Source organism: Periplaneta americana, chromosome 7 (assembly GCF_040183065.1).
Source record: "Periplaneta americana isolate PAMFEO1 chromosome 7, P.americana_PAMFEO1_priV1, whole genome shotgun sequence".
NCBI classification, from domain to species: domain Eukaryota; kingdom Metazoa; phylum Arthropoda; class Insecta; order Blattodea; family Blattidae; genus Periplaneta; species Periplaneta americana.
In genome coordinates, this window is record NC_091123.1 from 27,471,909 (window position 1) to 27,486,431 (window position 14,523).

Sequence of the window (14,523 nt, forward strand, 5' to 3'; positions counted from 1 at the left end):
AATAACAGTAATAACAGAAACAGTAATAGCAATAGTTATGATAATAATGATATGATTATAGTGATGATAACAATAACAATAATAATAATAATAATAATAATAACAATAATAATAATAATAATAATAATAATAATAAATTATAAGTATAATTATAATAATCTACTGATGATGATGATGATGATAACAGTAGTAACAGTAACAATAACAGTAATAATAACAGAAACAGTAATAGCAATAGTTATGATAATAATGATATGATTATAGTGATGATGATAACAATAATAATAATAATAATAATAATAATAATAATAATAATAATAATAATAATAATAGTAATAATAATAATAATAATAATAATAATAATAATAATACCGGTAATAGTAATAATAACAATAGTAATAATAATAATAATAATAATAATAATAATAATATATTGTAAGTATGATTATAATAATCTACTGATGATGATGATGATGATGATGATGATGATGATGATTATTGTGGTGGTGATAATGACGATGATGAATAATTGCATTAAAATTTCAGTTAGAAACTATACAAACATAAGTTGTCAGGTCAACAGAATGTAGAACTGTTCTTAGTGTTTTGTCTGATATTGTGCTGCAGGACTTGCGAGGTGTGTGTGAGCATCCCTTGAGCGACATCAGCATTGCAGGGGAGGCAGTGCACCCTCTTCCCTCCACATTCCACACCTTGCTTCAGACAATAGCAGACCTCATGCTTCTGCTTCCCATGGGCTCTGCTCTCCAGCAGATGGCCATCAGATGCTGGGGCCTTCGTTTCACTCAATCTGATCACATGTTTCTGCATAGGTGAGCATAAATTTTCTTTCAGTTTACAACATGGTGAAGAGGTCACAGTTTAAGGACAATATTAAAAGTGTCATTTGTCGAGATGATAGACTGGCTAGTAGTCACATATTTTATCATCCTTTAAAAGAAACATTTTTATGTGGTAATTAAATCAAATAAGACAGAACTCAAATTTAAATTATGGTTTATTTAACGATGCTCGCAACTGCAGAGGTTATATCAGCTTTTTTTTTTATTTAAAAACATTTTTATTTTAACCTTTCTGAAATTGACTGCTCTGTGCTTTGTTTCAGGAGTCACGTGTTTAGCAACATTAGCAAGATTCTGTCCCGCTCAGAGGAGGAACAGGACGATATCAGCATGAGCATGCATGAGAGTCACCAGTCCACTTACTCTCAGGTTGGTAACTTGTCCTACTATAGGCAGAAGAGGTCCAAATGTACACTGGCATTGACTGTAAATCCCAGTAAATTTTTATCCTTTCAGGGGGACTTTGGCAAACAAACAAAAGGAATAACAATATTGATAATTTTTCAAGATTAATTAATTTTGATCCTTCCATGTTTCCTCTAGTCCTCGAAAAATTATTTAAAAATTTACCGCGAAGCAGTCCAACAAATCTTCATCATCATCTCATCTCATCATGGGTGTAGAATAGACCAGCCTCCTATGGCAACGACTCTGTCAATATATTGGTGTATACAACTGGCTTGATATGGGTGAATGATGAATAGTCAAGTACCTGCCATTAGTATAAAAAAAAATTATATTATATTATCCATTTTATTTATCATACAATATTTAATTATTTAATATTGTACTGTGTTCTGTTTATTTCTTCATGTTCATTCATTATAAGAAAATTTCAAATTACCATAATTACAATTTATTGCTCAACTTGTAGGTAACGAGTTGTGTTGAAACGCTGAAGGATCTGACAGGCAGTATAGAAATCAAAGCATCCAGTAGACAAGCCATGGTGGGCAGTCTTACCGACAGCTCGACTGAAACATTCTGGGAGTCAGGGGATGAAGACAGGTAAACTTAAAATGTATTTATATGAAATAGTTTTTGTACAGCAGAACGTCATAAACTTTGTTCTGTTTGGGAATTGTAAGATATTATTGTGTCATTGTCACATAACTTATTAGTTCAAATTTGTTGAAAATAAAGTTAAACATTTATTATATGATAATGTGGTTGAAAGTTTCGTAATAAAAGAAGAAAATTGCATTTCAATAAACTCACATTAATTTAGTTTAGTTTTAATGAATGTGTGTTATATTGTGTAACTTATAAGTAGCCTATAACTCATAATTACAGGGGTTAGTGCCGTCATATGTTTTCTTTTGTTACAGAAACAAGACAAAAACAATAACAATTGTGTGTGCTCCTCAGTCATTTCCACGAATGATTTATATTCATATAGATAACTGTAGGGATTTAGCGGTAAGTGAAAATTAATATTATAAAAATTACATTTAAAGATTGTTTAAAAGCTGTAATATCCATTCTTGTTGCACAACACTTTAACACTGTTTATCAAATATGAAGAAGCGTTAAAACTTGTTAAACTTACAACTTTTAATTATGTATTCAGTACTGTGTCAATTACTGAAACTTAAGAAGCTACTAATACTATTTCTGTTTGACTAGTTTCGGGGTGGTGTTCACCATTTTCAAATAGTCTAGTGAGATTTTGCACATTGTTGTGGCTTCTTGTTGTTTTGTTGGGTGTTTAGGACTTCTTATGTTTGTGTTTTAGTGCGTTTATAATATTTCATATTTTAAGGTTCAGTAATTAAAAGCTGTTAGTTTAACAAGTTTTAACGTTTCGTCACAGCTGTAATATCATTACGATTTCAGTTAACAATGTTACTAATGTTTACAGAACAAAGTGTCAAGTGTGACATTCCAGTCGGGTCCAAATGGCGACGAGCTCTATAAACTGCGCCAGGTTGAGGTAGAGAACCGTTCCACTGGTTGGGTCAGTTGCCCAGTTTTGGGTAAGTACTTGGAAGCCATTATTTTCATTAAAGAGTTATGGTATGTAGTCTAATGTCACTTATACAAGAATTATTTGAGTAATGTAGTATGTGTGAAATATTGGAAAATACATTTAAAATTACAAATTAGACTCCAACAGAGAATATACGAGGCGTGTTCTTAAAGTAAATTCAGCTTTCAATTATAGCCGTTGCATTGCTGCAATCGTTATTTTGCGCATGCGTGTTTTCTTCTTCAGTCCTCAGGCAAGCTGAGCATGCAGTTTCAGACCTTCATTCCATGTGTGTGGTTAGTTGTGATCAGTTGAAATGTTTAAAGTGATCGAGCACCCCGCCGACTGTGAGATGCAGTCTGTTATCTGTTTCTTGAATGCGAGAAACATCAAACCAGCTGACATTCATCATCAACTTTGTGAGGTGTTTGGTGATGATGCCATTAGTGATGGAATGGTCAGGAGATGGGTTAGGAAGTTCAACGAGGGCCGCGTCTCTGTGCATGACGAGCAGCGTACTGGTCAGCCATCTTTGATCAATGATGATTTGGTGCGTGCTGTCGATGAAAAAATTCATGAGGACATGAACAAATTGACCATCCCCCCTACAGCCCGGATTTGGCTCCAAGTGACTTTCATCTCTTCCTGCACCTCAAGAAGTTCCTCGGTAGTCAACGTTTTGATGGCGACGATGAAGTGAAAACAGCAGTGCGGGAGTGGTTCGCATTGCAGGCGGGCGAATTCTACAATGAGGGGATAAAAAGACGTGTGCTACGACTCGATAAATGCCTCAATAATGGTGGAGATTATGTTGAGAAGTAATTGAAGTGTGGGAAATACAATGCAACAAAAATGGTTTGTAAATATCTTCCCGTTTACTTATTACACCCTTTTGGAACTTACTTTAAGAACACGCCTCATAGCTGGAATGTGAAATCTTTGCGAATGAAGTAACTAGAAACAGAATGAGACAATTTTAAGTTATGACAGTGTCTCAGGGTACATATTTGTATAAGACATTATGCGACCTTTTCATTTAGATTTTACAATTTGCTAACTTAAGATTAGAACTCACAATGCTGCATACTGGTATTACAAAGCAAACATTTTTTTTTTTTTAATAAATTTTGATGATATGATGTGATATATATTTCTCTCAACATATTTGGTCAAGCTGACCCTTCACATTTCTGTATTCGGGCCAGCAGTTCCTTACACTATTTACAGACTTTATACACTGATGTATCGTGACCTAAATAATTGCTCTTACTTATGTCTTTCATGTCCTTTCACTTTCACTTATCTCTCCTAATTTATAACATAAATATTTAACCCATTTCTCTTCTCTTATTCTCAGCTACACTTAATAACTATTCATAGTTGTAGTAATTATTCTCATTCAACTTCACTTCCACCTTTCTCCTAACCAACTAAATAATTCTTTCCTGTAAATAACTTAATATTTTAAACTTATTTAATATAGAAAACCTAACTCTTATTGACTTATTTCAGCAAACATAACATATTATTAAATTAAATTCACTGTAGAAACACTTCTAATACATATTCACATTAACACTCGTAAATTTTGATGAAGTTACGAAACAACATTAAAATAATTTGAATTGATGTGTTAAACGAAAATATTAAAAATACATTCATTTTAAAACTATCGTATATATACATTGATACTGTAAATTTTAGCTGTGTCTATGTGAATAAGGTGAGTCCTTAAAGAAATGAAAAATCAGTAGTGCTGTCGTTTAACTTGGATTTAATTTTGGCTCATGCATGATTAATGACAGGAAATGCCCTTTCAGGTTATATATTAGCAAGCATTAAAACAATACAACCGTCAAGGATAACTTAGTTATGTGATAAACTTAGAAAAATCTTTTAAATATCTTCTAAGAGTGAGCCCATTTGTGACCACCATTTTTTATACAGGGTGTTTCTGGACTAGTGTTACAAACTTTCAAGGATGATGAGGAAGGGCACATGTATCAATTTGAGATCAGGAACCCTGGTCCGGAAATGACTGAGTCGAAAGTTATAAGCAAAAATAGTTGTGTGGAAATGGAATTGTAATTTGGCACCACGTGCCCTCCTTCCCTTAACCTTTGGAACAGTTGTGGAAAGATGATATGAGCCAGATATCTCCTATGGGTACTTGGTCGGATACAATCTGTGAGCTTGTCTACTGTTTCCATTGGCTCACCCGTATTCGAAAATCATGTCTGCATATTCTGCTCTTGTGTACTCCTCCATTTTACTAAGACTGATCGACTGGACGCCGCAGCTTGTACACGTATAATGCTGTCTACAGACGTGCATATCAGGACCGACCATGCCCGTTACACATTACGCCATCTACATTGCTTTAGTGTAGTTTCCTGTCCCCACCCCTCAGACAGTGCACTGAATGGAATACTGTAAGTAGACAACGTAAACAACGTCAGATGAATACAGTATGTGTAAGATGTGCAGGTAAATACACATAAATAAGGTGTACAGAGGAATAAAATTATTTCATTTCCACACAACTATTTTTGCTTGTAACTTTCGACTCAGTCATTTCCGAACCAGGGTTCCTTATCTCAAATTGATATATGTGCCCTTCCCCATCGTCCCTGAAAGTTTGTAACACTAGCCCGGAAACACCCTGTATAAGGAAATTTCCACTTATCAGTGGTTGCTGTCTACATTCCTTGGTGTTACAGCTTCTCTTCCCTTCCGATGAAGGGGAACACACGACTAGTTGCAATACTTCCTGGATAGATAGATAGGTGGTTTGTCTCTAGAATTGTTGGATGTCATACAAAATTATGTGTCAGTTTGTATATCTTTATTAAATTATTGTTATTGCTGATTTTTCTTCAGATGCTCGTCACACAGTTGTCCGCTTAGAACTGAAGGGCCCTGACAATTCCTTGAGGCTTCGCCAGATACGAGTTCTTGGCGAAGTGGAAGGCGAGAGTCTCAAGCTGGGGCGTCAGCACAGTGCATTAACCATTCAGCAACGCAACTGTGAGACGGAGACTTTACGAGTCTTCAGGCTCATAACTTCACAGGTCTGTTAAATGCACAACCAGATAACTATTTGATGACAGTACTGATACATTTAAATTATTATCGTCAGTTCAGGCTATGGCTTATTGAAGTTCTTAAAAATGCTGCGTAATTTTTCATAAAGACGTTCGTTATTAAATGTTGTAGATTAGAACAGCCTCCATTACCGTGGCTTTGTGGATAGTGTATAGGTATACTTCCCATTCAAGTGGTCTGTGGTTCGATTTCTGACATGGGCAATGGAAGAGGTGTTTCTTCTGCCCACAAAACTACGTATTTGTCCCTTGTTCGCGATAGATTTTTATTTGAATTACTCCCATTTCCTCTATTGACATTCCACTGTTGCTCTATCAGTCATTGTTATCATCTTTAAGTATCTAAAGATCCTCATTCACTCTGTATTCCTTGTATATATTTGAAACAATACCGTAATGTATAAGGTTATTCAAAAGTAAGTTTCCACTTTGAAATGGTAATAAGTTTGTCAAATTTTTAGATTCCACAAAAATAAAAGCACCAATTTGTTCGTAAAGAAATAGGATTTTATTAAAACACAAAAAAAATTAAATATGATCACCATCGTGTTATTCAATAAGAAATAGTCAATAATTGATTAAATGGCGATCTTATTCGTGTTAATTGTGTAAGCATGTGCGGCTTTCAGCTGTTTCTGTGCTTCTTCACACCATCCTCAGAGCCTACTAGATCTCGGCGTCCTCTCGAACTTCGCTGCCTGTTGTGTGGGTGCGTTCGATTGTTGAAAAGTGTTGAAATGTGGTGGCAAATAGTGTGTGTGTGTTCTGAAATTGATCTGTGTGTTGAGAATTTGATCAGTGTGTGTTTTAGTGTGTCTGTATACTTCATATTGTTCTAGTGTGTTGAGTTTTTGGTTTTTGGGTTGTAAGTGTAGGATTTCCATGTCTGTATTTATGTTACTGTATGTGTGGTTAGAATTAGTTATGTGTTCGGCATATGTAAATGTATTGTGTCCTTTGGTTATTGCTTTAATGTGTTGTTGAGTTTGGAATGATCTGCCTGTCTGTCCAATGTAGAAACTGTCGCAACTATTGCATGTGAGTTTGTATAGCCTGTGTGGTCGTATTTATTTGTTTGTACAGACACACTAAAACACACACTGATCAAATTCTCAACACACAGATCAATTTCAGAACACACACACTATTTGACACCATATTTCAACACTTTTCAACAATCGAACGCACCCACACAACAGGCAGCGAAGTTCGAGATGACGCCGAGATCTAGTTGGCTCTGAAGATGGTGTGAAGAAGCACCGAAACAGCTGTAAGCCGCACATGCTTACACAATTAATACGAGTAAGATCGCCATTTAATCAATTATTTATATTCAAGTGTTAAAAGTAGTGTACGAAAGATTCAACATAAATGAAGAAATAGTCTTTCTTCTATGCTACAAACGGCATTAGTAAGCACATTCCTAGGGATGTTTCACATGACAGCTGATATTGACTGTTTCAGTTCCTCACGTGTAGAAGGTCTACTAAGTTACTTGAGTGAAGGGAGATGTCTGGGGAAGGGAGACATCAGAGCAGTCTCTTAGAATCTTCTAGTTCAGGGATAAGTTCTTTTCACAAGCAGTATGTCTATTATATTGGACTCGTAACTTTCCTTCTGTTTTAAAAGAAACCATGCTAAGAACTTTTATTGCCCAAAAAAGTTCATAGTTGCCAGCCAGGTTTGAACCCAGAACTTTGTATCCAGTGGCAAAAACGGTAGCCACTGAACAACTGAAGATATTGGTTGATGTATATGTTGTGTAAAATGAAACATGATTTCTTTATTCATAGGTGTTTGGGAAATTAATTCTTGGAGAACAAACACCAGATGCGGAAGGAGGTGGAGGGGAGGCCAAGGGAGAAGTAGAAGAGAGCAACGACTTGAAAGAGCACATGGTTGGCATTCTCTTCAGCCGCAGTAAGCTGACACATCTCCAGAAACAGGTCGGTTGCTTTCAGATTTCTGTATGTTGTACCTTTCTATTTATGAGTACTAATTGGAATATTCTATCTGACCTGATGACTAAGGTAGTTCCAAATTTTGAAACTCCTTGTAACAAATAATGTAAATAATTGAAGAAACATTACATTTACTTTTGTTTCTTTTACAGTATTTGTTTTTCTTTTATTGTATTTAACATTGAGTTTCACATTGTTAGCAGGAGGCCTTAGTAGAAACAACAGTGTTACTTAAAAGAGTAAAATGAATTAAAATGTATGGCGTAAAATTAATGAAAGCATTATGAAAGGAAAAAGGAATTAGAGGAATTAAACGGGTTACATCAGCTTCTTGTCTATGTGGTTGTGTGAATATGTTAGGAGAAAATCCACAAACAATTAGGGAAAACACGGAAATTCTACTTGAAGCAAGTAAAGCAATGGGGTTGGAAGTAAATCCCGAAAAGACGAAGTATATGATTATGTCTCGTGACCAAAATATCGTACGAAATGGAACTATAAAAATTGGAGATTTATCCTTCGAAGAGGTGGAAAAATTCAAATATCTTGGAGCAACAGTAACAAATATAAATGATACTCGGGAGGAAATTAAACACAGAATAAATATGGGAAATGCGTGTTATTATTCGGTTGAGAAGCTTTTGCCATCTTGTCTGCTGTCAAAAAATCTGAAAGTTAGAATTTATAAAACAGTTATATTACCAGTTGTTCTGTATGGTTGTGAAACTTGGACTCTCACTTTGAGAGAGGAACAGATATTAAGGGTGTTTGAGAATAAGGTGCTTATGAAAATATTTGAGGCTAAGAGGGATGAAGTTACAGGAGAATGGAGAAAGTTACACAATGCAGAGCTGCACACATTATATTCTTCACCTGACATAATTAGGAACATTAAATCCAGACGTTTGAGATGGGCAGGGCATGTAGCACGTATGGGCGAATCCAGAAATGCATATAGAGTGTTAGTTGGGAGGTCAGAGGGAAAAAGACCTTTAGGGAGGCCGAGACGTAGATGGGAAGATAATATTAAAATGGATTTGAGGGAGGTGGGATATGATGGTAGAGACTGGATTAATCTTGCCAGGATAGGGACCAATGGCGGGATTATGTAAGGGCGGCAATGAACCTCGGGTTGCTTAAAAGCCAGTAAGTAAGCAGTATTATGAAAGGAAAATAATATGCACCAAAACCAAAACATTAAAGAATATCGACGGTTATATACGAAAAGGGTCAATATTACATTTCTGAAACTTTAGAGGAGATGAAAAATTAATGATTTCGTTTATGTACGTCATTTGAATAATAATCTAAGAAGACAAACTGTGAACAGCCATGTTATTCGCAACATGGTGAAGGAACTGAATTGTTTGATATACTTAAAATTACACTGAGGAAATTTGTGTCTTCGTGACTTGTCCCCCCTCTACAACACCTCACTTCCCTTGAATTTTAATGTGTTTTGACAGTTTGTAGTAAAGTGATGTATTAATTAATGTGGTTCCCTGTTGTGCAGGTGTGCATGCACATAGTACAAGCCATCAGGAAGGAGGCAACCCGTGTGCGTGAGGAATGGGAGTCCCTACTATGCTCTGCACAGACAGGCCCATCTGGCGGCAGTTCCAGCAGCGCGGAGACGCCCAAGTCTGCGGACACGTACTGCTTCGAGATGTTGTCCATGGTGCTGGCACTCAGTGGCAGTAGTGTGGGCAGGGCGTACTTGTCTCACCAGTATGGCTTGCTGCGGGATCTGCTAAGTCTGCTGCATACAGGCTCGGCCAGGGTCCAGAGACAGGTAGAAAAATCATTGTTCACAGAATGAGCCAGTTCAATATATTAGATGAAGACAACGCTTCTTCCTTACACAGCTTTTGGAAAAACATTCTGCTCGGATCTTCATGCCTGTTACAAGATTTACTTTTTTATATTTATATTATACTAGGGCTTGTGCAGCAAATGCTGCAAACTAAGTTCATTAGACGTTCAAATAAACATTTTTCAGATTTATTTTCAATGAAGAAGACCAGACATTCTGAAAGTTATTTGCTTCCATAATAATGAAAGATACTCTCTCTCGAGCCAATACTGAAGAGAACCACGGATATAAATATCTACACCACACCGCCATTAAATATATGAAAAAGACCCAACCCCACTTGATTAATAACTATAAAAATATTTGATTTTTAATAATATTATTATCTTATGTAAGTTGTTTTATAGCTTTCAGTAACATATATACTATATAGCCGCCACTCAGTAAAATAGAGAAATCAAAATCTAATTTAAGTTGTTCTCTACATCTACTTATATAACCCCAGAACGTTTCACTTCATATCATCAATATAGCATTAATATGTATAATTAATGAAAAAATAGTCACATCATGGCATTAATAATATTTCATTTCTAATAGTAATAATGTCATCAAACCACCTCAAGTTTTGTAGTTTTTAATATCCAATACACAGCTGTACTCAGAAAATTACACACCACAGAATCGAACCTGTAAATTATTTTTGGTAAGTTAAGTTTTTAATAACGAATTTAATTTGAGCTCTAAATATGTCAGCATTCTTGCAGATCATGGCCTTCGTGTAATATTGTTTACTGTAGTGTGTGTTTTGTTTTATTCTGAAATGCAACACGGCTGACTTGATGCTCGCTTCGCTACTCCTGAATGCAATTAACTAGTTCTCAAAACTGACGACAGATGGATTTTGGAAAATAGGAAAATTATGTAGGAAAATTGACATTTCACTGAAAACTACTATTTTTCCGAAAAACTTTGGGTTCCAAGCTTCAAAATGAGGGGCCATTTATTAAAATCCGTTCAGCCGTTTTCCCGTAATTTCCATTACCAGTTCAAATTATATATATATGTTACCGTTAAAACCCAAAATCCGTCAAAACCAGTTTCAACTAGTAAAAACTATTTCAAACAAATATAGGTAGATAGAAAACGAGTTTTTGTAAGATCTAGAATCAATGACACATTAGGTTTGTTTTGTTTAGGTTTCTGTTTGGTAAAAGCCTAAAGAAGCCAAAAACGTAAAAAAAAACCAAACCTAACCTGTCATTGATTCTAGATCTTACGAAAACTCTCTATCTATCTACATTTTTAAAACTAGTTTTTACTAATTGAAACTGGTTTTGACTGATTTCAGGTTTTAACGGTAACACATACATAAATCAGCATAATGTATTGCTAATATTACAATATTGAATGAAAAACATACATTTTTCTTATTTCTTAATTAGATGCAAAGATCCTTCATTAAGAGTAAAAATTATATATCATTTGAAAGTACTTTTATTTTGGTTTCTCTTTCAGAAGCATCTAAATCTGGTTACAACTTCGTATAGACCTGGTCAAGCTGTACTTACTTTCTAGTTATGTTTTTGACTGCACACTTTTTTTTTTTGCTGTTTCTTAAGTAGATTAAACGATTCTTAATTAAGAGTAAACACTATATATGTTTTGAAAATACTTTTATTTTGGTTTCCCTTTCCAGGGGCATCTAAAACTGGGTGTAATGACGTCAAAGTTCATATAGGTTACAACCTTGTGCAGATCTAGCCAGACTATATTTCTGTCTGATTATGTTCTATTATTCTTGTATCTCAATCAAGGTAATAGTTGATTAATGGTTTAGAAGGGCGAAGATATTCTATCATTGGTAATTCCTTTGTGGTAATTTTCTTAGTAAAATACAACAACTTTTTGCTGTTCGTCGAAGACCATTAATTTTGCGTATTTAAGTGTGAGACTATTATAAAACTTGTTTTATTATAATTTTGTAAACAGTGCTAGGCGAGGAAATTATGCAGACAGTGTTGCAGGACACATCAAGGTCAATTGTGAGAATAACGGATACATTGTAAAATGTAAAATCTGTCCTAAGCACAAATGTTTTTGCACATTGGCACAACATGCTGGATGTAAGATTTCATCTACTGTATCTTTTCGGCAGAAATAGATTCATAGTAAATTTCTGCAGTAGTTGATGCTTTCGGAAACGAATTCTGTCAAGTGAACCTGTTTCAAAGTCATTTTGTTTCAGGTGACTTCTCTGCTGCGACGTATGTTACCTGAGATATCTCCTGCCGTACTGGGCAATGTTATGAGTGTCGAAAAGCTCCCTCCAACTGATTTCAGTATTGTATCGGCTGCCAATAAGGCTCCAACTGAACCAGAACCTCGATTTGATATTCACAGGTATGTTGTTCAGTTAAATTCTTTTGCTAACAAAGGTATGAAATGACCTTAATTGGTCAGTTTATTCTATCAACAATAGTGTGTTGTCATCTAAAACAATGAGAAAATTGCAGTATTCGGTTATTTTTTTACTTCTACAGCAATTAGTTAATAGTTTAGTTTGTAGTTTATACAGGGTGTAACAGGATCTCATCGACAAACTGATAGGGATGATAGACCATGTAGAGAGGATCATTTTTTGTTAAGGAACATATACTCCCAAACACTTCGTTTATGAGTTATGCACGGTTGAAGGTGCTCGCCCTTATGGTTCGAAATTGAATATAAACAATTGTACAGAAATACCATTTTATTGCAAGGATTAGCTCTAGAATTTATAAGTTTATTACTTATAGTCATGATTTTGTTTTTCATAAACAAAGATTTACGATGTTCATTATAAATTGCAATTGATATAATTCTTATAGCCCTATTTTGCAACAAAAGTACCCTAATTATAAAAGCATTGTTACCCCATAGTAATATTCCATAAATAAGAGTGCTTTGAAAGTAAATAAAATAAGCGTCACGAATGTGGTTTTCAGGTGTGTTTTTAAGTCTCTTAAACTTTCTTACTGATAATCTTTTCACTTGCACTTCGTTAGTATTTTCACTCTACATTGAAGTCGATATCTTCAATGTTAGTTTCAGAATTTTAACTATTACCACATTAGTAAGTCCATTTCATAATCACTTATATAATAGTACTAAAAGGAAGTTGTGATCTTTTTCCCTCGAGAATAGGATTCAGGAAAAATTAGAGGACTTTGACTGTAAATAGCCAGATTATAAAGCAGTAAATAAATAAAAAATGAGTGATATTTTCGAAATAATGGTTAGCAATATTTCCTCTGCAAATCAAGATTTCAGGTATAACTCCCTGTAAAGTTGATTTGAATAATTTCGAGGGAAAAATTGTTCCGGAGCCGGGTATCGAACCCGGGACCTTTGGTTTAACGTACCAACGCTCTACCACTGAGCTACTCGGGAACTCTAACCGACACCGTTAAACCAAAGGTCCCGGGTTCGATACCCGGCTCCGGAACAATTTTTCCCTCGAAATTATTCAATATTTCCTCTTTTTTTCTTTGACTTAAAGGAGAGAAAGAAACTGGGGAGAAGGAAAAGATAGGGTGAGGGAGATAAAATTGCTTTAAGGCAATAATTTCTTCTTCAGATATATGAAGTGAACTACAAAACTGTTTAGTGACTGTGAGATACATAAAATGAAAAGTTTAATAGATCTCATTTGTGTAGTAGAATTTTTATTTTGTTTTAATGAATATATGTGTGGTTGCAGGATAGGGATCTTGGATGTGTTCCTGAGCTGCATTGCCAAAGCTCTTACAGTTCAAGTGAAAGTGAAAGGAAAGGATGCGTCAGGTGGGAAGGGCTTGACCACAGTCACCCTGGCAACATCTATCCATCCTCGTGACTTTGTTGGTTCTCGGTGGTGGCTACGAGGGTGCATCACCCGCAAGCTAGCAGAAGTTATTATTCAGCTTATGAAAGACATGGCGGCGGTAAGAGCTTGTATATTGTATTCAACAACTTATTTGCTTGTTACTTCTTTAAGAGCCTTCTCTAACTTTATACATTGGCACCAATTCCAAGAATTCCTGTTGATTACTCATTCTACATAATGTAATGTACGTGATAGAGTCGACTGGTTTTCAGAATACAAATAAGGAACAGTTACAAAATTTAACTGGAAGAAAATACGAGGAACTTTTAAAGGAGACAGAAATCTATGAGCTACCGTCTCAGAGGATTTACTAGCATATTAAAGCATAGTATAGGAAAAACTACCATAGTCTAACACTGTTGAAGCTCTAGCAATTTATTTTCAGTATTAAAATTTAGAAGGCACGTCAATAATATCCAGTGGCAGCTCGCGTTAAGGGGCACATGGGCACGTGCCCTTCCATTCGTTTTATTTTCCCACAAAAAAAAAAAAAAAAATTAAAGCAATTTTTGCTTAAAATTATCCGCTCAAAACTTAATGCTTCCAGTCAGGTATAAACATACTGTGAAATGTGAATGCCTTCAGCTACTGGTACGTCAAGCGAGTGAAATCGTGGAAACATGTCTCGGGCACTGTAGTTCTAGTGTCCATCCTTTGCACATGTGCACAACTACTCAGAGTTTCAAGTGCAAGTGAGCTTCCAGTCAGGTATAAACATACTGTGAAATGTGAATGCCTTCAGCTACTGGTACGGTCAAGCGAGTGAAATCGTGGAAACATGTCTCGGGCACCGTAGTTCTAGTGTCTATCCTTTGCACATGTGCACAACTACTCAGAGTTTCAAGTGCAAGTGAGCGGTGTGAGGTGATGGATGTGGGGATCGAGAAGATGAGAGGGGAAGCATCG

General features: G+C 35.4%; 1 protein-coding gene across 5 annotated transcripts in view; it reads left to right on the plus strand.

The window, feature by feature from the left end:
• The window catches only part of hiw (MYC binding protein highwire), a 507,580-nt gene that overhangs the window by 478,494 nt on the left and 14,563 nt on the right, over positions 1–14,523 (plus strand). For all 5 annotated transcript variants that reach the window (XM_069830497.1, XM_069830498.1, XM_069830496.1 and 2 more), the window contains 10 exons: positions 628–833; positions 1,127–1,232; positions 1,738–1,871; positions 2,192–2,282; positions 2,725–2,839; positions 5,713–5,903; positions 7,730–7,882; positions 9,411–9,689; positions 11,959–12,113; positions 13,453–13,675. In XM_069830497.1, the coding sequence (XP_069686598.1) occupies positions 628–833; positions 1,127–1,232; positions 1,738–1,871; positions 2,192–2,282; positions 2,725–2,839; positions 5,713–5,903; positions 7,730–7,882; positions 9,411–9,689; positions 11,959–12,113; positions 13,453–13,675 (1,653 nt within the window). The remainder of the gene's footprint in view (positions 1–627; positions 834–1,126; positions 1,233–1,737; positions 1,872–2,191; positions 2,283–2,724; positions 2,840–5,712; positions 5,904–7,729; positions 7,883–9,410; positions 9,690–11,958; positions 12,114–13,452; positions 13,676–14,523) is intronic.